Source organism: Triticum urartu, chromosome 6 (assembly GCF_003073215.2).
Source record: "Triticum urartu cultivar G1812 chromosome 6, Tu2.1, whole genome shotgun sequence".
In the NCBI taxonomy this organism is placed as follows: domain Eukaryota; kingdom Viridiplantae; phylum Streptophyta; class Magnoliopsida; order Poales; family Poaceae; genus Triticum; species Triticum urartu.
In genome coordinates, this window is record NC_053027.1 from 48,892,420 (window position 1) to 48,902,826 (window position 10,407).

Consider the following 10,407-nt stretch of genomic DNA (forward strand, 5'->3'; position numbering starts at 1 on the left):
TCAAGGAGGGACTTATAGGGACTTATAGTTATAATATGGTCTTATAGAGACTTATAAGTCTCAGAAACCAAACAGGTAGGGACTTTTTAGGGACTTGAGACTTATAAGTTGGGACTAAAAAAAGTCCTAAGACTTATGAACCAAACAGGGCCTTACTTTGGTGGCTCACCTGTCATTGACACAGTTTTGCCGAAGCTGCCAAAGTTTTGGTGACTGGTTTGTCTACCCCCAAAATGAAAAGGGAAAAGGTCTGCAACGATTTATCGACGCCTACTGTGGTGGGATAATGTAAGCGTGAGTAAAATTTCCACCTTTCAACAGTTTAAACTAAAATTTATGCCACACTTGCCATTTGGCGAAGTATAAGAGTAGCATCTTTGAAAGGCATAAAACTAGCGACTACTGCGGAATCGACAGGAGCCACCATGACAGCTATTCCCTCTGCTATAGTACTGTATTTGAAGTTTGCGTTTTATATGGTACAGTCTTCAACTGGTCGCTGGCCTATAAAATACAGAAGTTGCTGTGTTGGAAAGAGCAAGAGGCACAGTCCTTCCAGAGATACGTGCATTAGCAATAGAGAATGGAAGGGGCTGGTGAGAGGGATGAGATTGGACGCGAAGCTCACCATGGAGGTGCAGTGCAGAGTGGTGGCGAGCACAAGGACAGCACAACCGGTGACGAAAAAGATGAGGAATTCCAGGTGCAGGTATACTACTACATTTTTGTGCATTTCTAAGGTTGAATTAAGTTGTGTACTTGTTTCTGTTCAGTGTGAACTTTTTTGCTGCATGGTAGCAGCCAAGATGGAGGAAGTTCTTGGCTCATGTTGGGCCTGGAGCTCTTGTGGCCATTGGCTTCTTGGATCCTAGCAACTGTAAGCTCCTTTATTTTTGCTCAGAGCTGCATACCGTTTAGATACACTCTTTAACAAAAAGGAGACCAACTTTCAAGGTGGTAAAGCTTGTTTCTGATGTATGATTTGACAGTGGAAACTGACATGCAAGCTGGAGCTGACTTCAAGTATGAGGTAGTTTAGTTGCTGCCTTCTTGCCTCTGATGGGCACTACTGCACTAAAGGAGTTTTTTTGGGGGGTATCCAGAAAGGAAACATATATTTTGCAGCAGATTAGCTTTGCAGCTTTAGTTAAGTTTTAAGGAAGTGATAAGAATGCTCTTAAATTTTGCATCATGCGCCTTTTCTAAAAGACAATTCGTACAAATTTGGATGAGAGTACCACTTATGGCAGTTCGCTTAGTGATTGTAACCTGAGCCAGGGTCCAGTTTTTCAAATCCTTGGTGAACAAACTCGATTATAAACCCTGTTTTCAATGCTAAATTGCTTATTGCATATGTAGATCACAACATTTCAAACACTTTTCCCCAGACCATCAATTGATCAACATAGAACGACATGATATCTTATTTTGTAGAAGTACATTTATAGGGCCGGTTTTATGCTACTCCGTCCGGTCTATATTACTTGTCTTTTTGTCGGGATACGGATGTACATCCATATCTAGACAAATCTAAGACAAGTAATATGGATCGGAGGGAGTATAATATTACTGATACAAGAAACCTAGAGAAGTGATCAAGAGAAATAATTATTTATACCAATATAGAGTGAAAAGGTCTGTAAGAAAATGAAAGAAGAATGCACTCTACCGGCCATTTCTGTTTCTCTCCTTTTGTTCTACGTATTCAGCATTCTTTCTTTACCAATCTGATTTTATTTTAAAATTTACCATGATCAGCTTCTGTGGGTCATCTTAGTTGGGATGATCTTTGCGCTCTTTATACAAACAGTATCCGCCAACCTTGGAGTGAAAACCAGTACCTTTCGCTCAACTATCTGTCATGGTTTCTGCATATCAAATCTGCACTTATCGCTCAATCCTGTACAGGGAGGCATCTTGCTGAACTCTGCAGGGAAGAGTATCCCCACTTCGTCAATATTTGCTTATGGATCATTGCAGAGCTTGCAGTAATTTCTGATGACTTTTTCGGTAATTTCTGATGATATCCCTGAAGGTTGATCAGTACACCTTATTCGTTACTTCCATTTTATATTTCTTTTCTTTGCTGACTTTTACGTTTGACTAACATATTCTGTATCTACTGCAGTGTTGGGTACCGCCTTTGCATTCAACATATTGTTCAAAATTCCTGTGTGGGCTGGAGTTATCCTCACGGTGTTCAGCACCCTCTTGCTTCTTGGGGTGAGAGATTTGGTGTACGCAAACACAAACCCCTCCTTAGAATTTTTCAGCTATGTATATGTTACATGATTGTTTAGGCAGATATAGGCTACTGATGATTTAACCTTACCATGTATCTTCATGTGTATCACCAGGCCCGGAAACTGGAGTTCATCATAGCAGCGTTCATGTTCACCATGGCAGGCTGCTTCTTCGGAGAATTGAGCTACCTTAGTCCATCTGCTAGAGATGTGACCAAGGGCATGTTTGTCCCCTCTCTGCGAGGGAAAGGTGCTACTGCCAATGCGATCGCGCTCTTTGGCGCTATCATCACACCGTAAGCAACTTATTTAGTCATCAGGGTTTGTTCACTGTTCACACCATCCCTGTTGTTCACTATGGTTATTGTGCGTCGATCCATATGGATGCAAAGTTCATAGCGAGCCTTTCTGTGACATTCATGCAGGTACAACTTGTTCTTGCACTCTGCCCTGGTCCTCTCACGGAAGACCCCACGGTCAGACAAAAGCATCAGAGTAGGTTGCACATAGGATAGGAAAGAGCGCTCTAAGGACTAGATGCAGTTCGTTGCTGAGTGGCAAATAGCTCGCTGACGTCACTGTTATATGTTTTGGACAGGCGGCCTGCAGATACTTCCTTATAGAGTGCAGCCTTGCTTTCGTCGTGGCGTTCCTCATCAACGTCGCGGTGGTTATCGTTGCTGGATCCATTTGTAGCGCTAATAATCTCTCTCCGGCCGATGCCGGCGCTTGTGGCGATCTTACTCTCCAATCTGCACCTCTGCTGCTCAGAGTATGCCATGCTTGAGCTGATGGAATGATCGTTCCAGTTTCAAAAGCGTTTGAAGTGCCTTATGTTGTGTAATGCGAAAGGAATAACCGTCAGACATCTGATGTTAGAGTTCTGCATTAAATCCTTGTTTAATTATCATCTTTGTTCCTTTCAGAATGTTTTGGGGAGATCAAGCTCTGTTGTGTATGCGGTTGCGCTGCTAGCTTCTGGGCAAAGCACCGAAATTAGTTGCACATTCGCTGGGCAGGTCATCATGCAGGTAATCATTCCTACTCCAGGTGTTATCCAGTTTATTTATGCAAACTATTCAGAGGCATTCTTAAGCATTATCTATGCCAGTGAGTATAGACATCTTCCCTTCCAATTATGGGCTATGTTACAGGGGTTTCTGGACATCAAGATGAAGAACTGGGTTAGGAACCTCATCACCAGGGTCATCGCCATTGCTCCAAGCCTTATAGTCTCCATTGTGAGCGGTCCGTCAGGCGCTGGCAAGCTAATCATCCTTTCCTCGGTACTCCTCCATGACCTTGTCATGGCTGGCAGGAGGGCCCTCATCAAGACACAAGCACTGACCAGTGGGGTCACCGTAGCAGAGAAGCAGAGTGGTGCATCAGTCGTGTAAACGTTACAGATGGACCGGTGTGGTTGGTGAGGCTGTTAAGTAGCCAGTCTGGTAGCGATCCAGAGGCATCGAGAATTATTGTAATCGAATAGACTAAGGAGAGAAGCTGTCCTTCTCCTTCCCGGCATCCTTCCTCTCTAAGAAATCCCCACCTACCTCCTTCCTCTCTCGATCTAGATCAGGCCCCTAACAGTTGGTATCAGAGGTCCAGTGATCCGGTGACTTGGAGACGGCATACCCCCGACCACGCTACACCAACAAGCAGGCCTTGAAGACAGCGGCCATGGAAGAGCAGCTCGCAGCGCTCATCCAGTCGGTCAAGGAAGGCCGGGCGGCTAACGACGCTCGACTTGAAGCGATCCAGACCTCCCTCGAGCTATGACGCCCGGCGGTGACGAACCTGCAGAACCAGCTCGACGAGCTCCGCACCCAGGTGGGGCGCATCGCCCTCCACCCTGCGCTAGCAGATCCTCGAGCGCGGAAGCGGATTCCGCACGAGAAGATGTGGTTCTTCGGCAAGCGGCGCGTACTGGGGAGGAGCCCCCAGTGGCCGATCTGGGGCACCACGGGCCAAGTGGCCACGGCTTCATCAACAACTCCAGGGCCATGGTACACGGGTGGTCACCACCCTGGCACCGCCTCCGGCCAAGGGTGCATTCTATCCTCCTATTGTCAATTCCAATTCCCACAGCCTAGAGTTGAGTTGTGTTCCAGAGGACGAGTACCACCACTCGCACCAGTCTCATTGGGCTCTTCCGAAGTTGGATTTTCCACAATTCGATGGGGAAAATCCACAATTCTGGAAATCCAAGTGTGAGAAATACTTCGATGTGTACGACATCCCCAAAGAGATGTGGGTTCGGGTCTCTACACTGCACTTTACAGGCAACGCAGCGCGTTGGCTACAATTGCATGAGCTAGGCACGAAAGCATTCACTTGGGAAGAGCTTTGCACTGCTTTGTGCGGCAAATTCGAACGCGACCAGTACCAGGCGCAGCTCTGTCAATTTGCAGCACTTGGTCAGACAGGGACAGTGTCAGAATACATGACACGCTTTGAGGAATTGATGCATCAGATATTAGCTCACAACTCGGGGTTTGATCCTGTGTATTTCACCACCAAATTCGTAGATGGGCTGCGTGCGGAAATTAGAGCGGGTGTTGCATTACATCGACCTCAAGAATTGGATACTGCCTTTTCCTTGTCTCTGTTACAGGAGGAGATATTGGACGCGATGCCTCGAAGGGAATTCCGGCGTCCAGAACCTGGGCGTGTTCAGCGGCGACCCCTGCTAGCACTGGCAGCGCCTCTACCGCGTGGAGTGTCGCCTCCTCCACCAGCCGTCATAGAGGATAGGCGCGACATCGACGGGGCACACGCAGCAGATCGGCGACCCGATCAAGGCCGGGGCGACGATTGCGTGGCGGTGCTTCGCAACTACCGTAGAGCAAGAGGGCTCTGTTTTAAATGCGGGGAACGCTCGGGCCAAGGCCACCAGTGTGCTGCCACGGTACAACTGCATGTCGTGGAAGAGCTACTGGATTTGCTTCAGGCTGAGGGGGATGATTGTCAGGAGCATGTAGCGGACGAAGAATAGCTCATGTCCATTTCTAAGTTGGCCACCATAGGGCAAACAACGCCTCGCACGGTCCGTTTGTTGGGGCACATTGACAAGCAAGAAGTTCTGATACTGGTCGATTCTGGCAGCTCCCATAGCCTCATCAGCGAGTCAACAGCAGAGCAATTTGCCAATCACATTTGCCAGTTGAAGCCGGTGACGGTCAGAGTGGCATATGGTGGCAAACTCACTTGCTCCGGATATATTCCAGAATGTCAGTGGCAGGCGCAGCGGCACAAGTTTACTATTGATCTGCGGGTGCTTCCTTTGGGCTGCTATGACATGGTCATTGGCATGGACTGGTTGGAAAGTTGTGGACCAATGCTGATTGATTGGACTGAGAAAACATTGCAATTCCACCATCAAGGGAAACTGGTACAGATGCAAGGGTTACATCAAGAAGTTAAGCAACCAACACAGATCTCAGTTGAGCAATTAGAGCAAATGGAACAAGCGAACGCAATTGCGGGTGTGGTGATGCTCTGTCTGTCAGACCAAGCAGAACAACAGGAACCTCTCCCAGCTGCTATCCAACGCGTCTTGGACCAGTTTCAAGTGGTGTTTGATGAACCGTCAGGACTGCCCTAACGGAAACCATGGGATCACGCCATTCCTCTGGTGGCAGGCACGAAACCAGTGAATCTTAGGCCATATCGCTACACCCCGGAGCAGAAAAATGAGATTGAAGCACAAGTGAAAGAGATGTTGCGGCTGGGGCTTATCACACCTAGTGTTAGCCCGTTCTCTTCTCTGGTACTCTTGGTGAAAAAGAAGGATCACACTTGGAGATTTTGCGTGGACTTCCGGCATCTTAATGCAATAACCATCAAGTTGCGCTATCCAATGCTAGTGATCGACGAGCTCTTGGTTGAGTTGGCAGGTTCCACATGGTTCTCGAAGCTGGACCTCCGAGCAGGCTACCACCAGATCAGATTGTTGTCGGAGGACGAGCACAAAACGGCTTTCAAGACCCACCATGGCCACTTCCAGTTTCGGGTGCTGCCATACGGCGTGACGGGCGGACCTCCAACTTTCCAGGGTACCATGAACATAGTGCTGTCACCCTTGCTGTGAGAAGGAGTCCTCGTGTTCATGGACGACATTCTAGTCCATTCTAGAACCTTGGAGAAACATGTGAGTCTGTTGACGCAGGTGCTGCAACTGTTGCAGCAGAATGGGTTCTACGCCAAACGATCAAAGTGCGCTTTTACTCAGAGAAAAATTAGCTACTTGGGACACGTGATAAGTAAGCAGGGGGTGTCAACGGATGACATTAAGGTGAGCACCATGAGGGATTGGCCAGTACCTAATACAGTGAAGAAACTACGTGGGTTTCTCGGGTTGGCAGATATTACCGTAAGTTTGTCAGAAAATTTGGCATACTTAGTAAGCCCCTAACAGATCTACTGCGCAAAGGTGTGGTGTTTGTCTGGACACCCACAACCGATGCTGCCTTCTGTGCTATCAAGAAAGCTCTGATTGAGGCTCCGGTGCTGGCACTGCCAGATTTCTCAAAGACATTCGTGGTGGAAACTGACACCAGCGCAACAAGGATCAGTGCAGTGTTGATGCAGGATTCCCACCTAGTAGCTTACCTCAGTCGAGCATTGGATCCTCGCAACTTGGGGCTGTCCGCATACGAGAAAGAGTGTTTGGCCTTGCTCCTGGCCATCGACCACTGGTGCCCATACTTGCAGCATGCGGAGTTCATGGTGCGCACGGACCAAAAAAGTCTCCTGCACCTGACTAACCAGCGCTTGAACACTCCCATCCAACAGCGAGCATTTACAAAGTTGCTCGGGCTGCAGTACGTGATCCAATACAAGGCAAGGATCTCAAACAGAGCAGCTGACGCCTTGTCCAGAAAAGAACACAGGCGGGACGCAGAGCTAGCAGCCTTGTCAGTATGGAAACCTGTATGGTTGAAAGCAGTACGGGCAGGGTACCAGGAGGATGCTGCTACAAAAGAATTGCTAGCGCGCGTAGCGTTGAACCCAAGTGCCGAACCAGATTACCAGCTTCAAGGGGGGTGCTGAGATTCAAAGGGCGTGTTTGGCTGGGACCGGACACTGATACTCAACAACATGTCGTCAGGTCGTTGCATGACAGCGCTATGGGCGGTCACTCAGGGTTTCATGCCAGATAAAACCGCATCAAACGCATGTTTGCTTGGAAGGGAATGAAACAGCAAGTGAAAGAGTTCGTCAAGCAGTGCCTGACCTGTCAGCAAGCCAAGACTGAGAGAGTCTCGCCGGCCGTGTTGCTTCAGCCACTCCTATCCCAAAACGGCCATGGGCAGTGATATCCCTCGACTTCATCGAAGGCTTGCCCAAATCCGGTGGCTATAACGCTATCCTGGTAGTGGTTGACAAATTCTCCAAGTACGCACATTTTGTGCCATTGCGACACCCGTTCACGCCCCTTGACATCGCCAAGACCTTCATGCATGAGATTTACCGACTCCACGAGATGCCATTGGGGATTATATCGGACAGGGACCGCATCTTCACCAGTCAGGTATGGCAAGAGTTGTTTCGCCTGTGCAGAACAGAGCTGAGGATGAGTTCTTCGTACCATCCGTAGACGGACGGGCAAACCGAGCATGTTAACCAGTGCCCGGAAACGTACTTGCGTTGTTCAATGCATTCCTGCCCTGGTAACTGGTCAAAGTGGCTCTTGTTGGCGGAATATTGGTACAACACCAGCTTCCACTCCACGCTCGGGCGCACTCCGTTCGAAGTGATCTACGGGCAACTACCACGGGAGTTCGACATCGATCAAGTGGACAACAGCACTGTGTCGGACCTGGCAGCATGGTTGCAAGAGTGCGAAATCCTGCTGGACCACCTGCAACAACAGCTGAAGAAAGCTCGGGATCGAATGAAGAAACAAGCAGACCGCCACCGTACCGATCGGTCATTTGAGGTCGGTATCGCGGTGTTGCTAAAGCTACAACCCTTCATTCAAACTTCCGTGGCGAGGCGGCCGTTCCAGAAGCTGGCCTTCCGTTACTACGGACCGTACAACATTCAAGCTAAAGTGGGTGCAGTGGCGTATCGACTTGACCTGCCAGATACCAGCAAGATTCACCCAATGGTGCATGTATCTTTGCTGAAGAAAGCGGTGGGAGCGACCGTTCCAGTCAGTGCAGAATTACCTCCACCTGACTCCGTTTTGCAGGCACCTCACTCTCCCAGCCAAGTGTTGGATTGCAAGATGGTTCGTTCTCAAGGAGAGATGTAGCTACGCGCCCTGGTGCAGTGGAGCGAACTACCGGTTGACCTGGCTACTTGGGAAGATCCAGAGAAGCTCTAGGAGAGGTTTCCATCGACACCGCCTTGGGGTCAAGGCGGTTCTCAAGGAGGGGAGAATGTCACGGCTGGCAGGCGGGCCCTCATCAAGACACAAGCACTGACCAGTGGGGTCACCATAGCATAGAAGCAGAGTGGTGCATCAGTCGTGTAAACGTTACAGCTGGAACGGTATGGTTGGTGAGGCTGTTAAGTGTCCAGTCGGGTAGCGATCCAGAGGCATCGAGAATTATTGTAATCGAATAGACTAAGGAGAGAAGCTTTCCTTCTCCTTCCTGGCATCCTTCCTCTCTAAGAAATCCCCACCTACCTCCTTCCCCTCTCGATCTAGATCAGGCCCCTACAGACCTCTTCCAGTTCCACCATAGTTCAAAAAAAATGGTCATTGCAATGGCTGATTAGTTAATCTGCAGTTACTACCCAAAGAAATAATAATCTCCAGGCTGATTGATGAGCTCGTGGTTCCTGATTTTTTTTCTTCTTTGATGTAGATGGTTCTTTCTTTTGAGATGTCGTTCGCTCCCATCCCTCTCCTCAAGTTTTGCAACAGCAGGAAGAAAGTAGGACCCCTCAAGGAGTCCATCTATGTAAGCCTCCAAACAATTTCAACACAAGAAACACAAAATTGCACAATCGACATTCACAAAAGTAACCGTTTATAACACAAAATTACACATAGAAAAAATTGGGTGTCACATATTGCAACTTTAGAGATCAGAATTGCGAACACGCATATGATGATCAATGCATGGGTGCAGACGTGATCATCGCGTGGGCCCTCAGTGTGGCACTCATCATCGTCAACACCTACTTCCTGGTATGGACCTACATAGACTGGCTGGCACATAACCACCTCCCAAGGTACACCAACGCGCCGGTCTTTGTGCTCGTCTTTGCGCTCATGGCTGCCTACCTCGTCGCCGTTGTGTACCTGATGTTTAGGAAAGACATGGTGGTGACGTATGTACCAGTGGCAGAGAGGGTGCAGGGCCAGGCGGAGGCTGGTAGGGCACCGGTGTTGGCGTCCGGTGCAGACGGAGACCAGCCGACGCCGTACAGGAAAGACCTAGCCGATGCCTCAACCACTGGCGGAGCTATGTGCAACCCTACAGGTGCCATGCCTCCCCATCCTTTCCAAATTTACTGAAGAATTTTTGTAGAGAGAGATTCAGATTGGAAAAATAGAGATGTTTTCCACTATCTTTTCTCTTTGCCCCCCCCCCCCAATCTTCCTGGTCAAGCTCCGCCACTAGCCTCAATGTAGCTAGTATACCATGATGGATGACAATGTGCTCAATGGTGTCCTTTGCTTATGTGCTATGGTTATACTTCCCTCAAGCATGTTGTGCATCCTATAAATGTTCAGTGCATACAAGTGTAATTACTATTGTGGTTGGTTGCATTTGTTGAAACATCCATATGTGTGGTGGCCTGTATTTGTGAAGACATGCTAAAGTGAGAGTTTTTTTGGTAGGCTATATGTGTTAAATTATTTGTGAAAATGAATATTGTACACAATCTAGCAAGATTTTAGTATAAAATAATTATGTGTTGTAAATATTTTAAACATCTGAACATGGAAATATACTACGCCAAATGAGAAATGCTAGCACCAATTTTTCCCATGATGCCGCAGTTGCCTGCTTCGGGAGTCGGACCTAGGGTTTCCACCCGGCTTCAAGGTGGAATGAAAACCTCAATGGCACTTCCAAGGATATTGCCCACAATTTTCATCGTCACCGAAGACATCTATGGCCGTAGGTTTAAGCTAATCCACAATATGGGTCTATCGTCCTCCCCTACCATCAACTCTCTGCCATGACAACCATGAAGAATG

General features: G+C 48.3%; 1 protein-coding gene across 1 annotated transcript; it reads left to right on the forward strand.

The window, feature by feature from the left end:
* Nucleotides 1-257: 257 nt before the first annotated feature.
* Nucleotides 258-10,041, forward strand: LOC125517305 (metal transporter NRAT1-like). The gene is given in 14 exon segments (XM_048682499.1): nucleotides 258-709; nucleotides 802-877; nucleotides 990-1,030; nucleotides 1,759-1,837; nucleotides 1,909-2,010; nucleotides 2,129-2,221; nucleotides 2,224-2,237; nucleotides 2,358-2,539; nucleotides 2,669-2,738; nucleotides 2,842-3,015; nucleotides 3,170-3,274; nucleotides 3,398-3,529; nucleotides 9,062-9,161; nucleotides 9,329-10,041. Coding segments are annotated over 14 exon segments (1,683 nt in total). The 5' UTR covers nucleotides 258-583; the 3' UTR covers nucleotides 9,718-10,041.
* The last annotated feature ends 366 nt before the right edge of the window (nucleotides 10,042-10,407 follow it).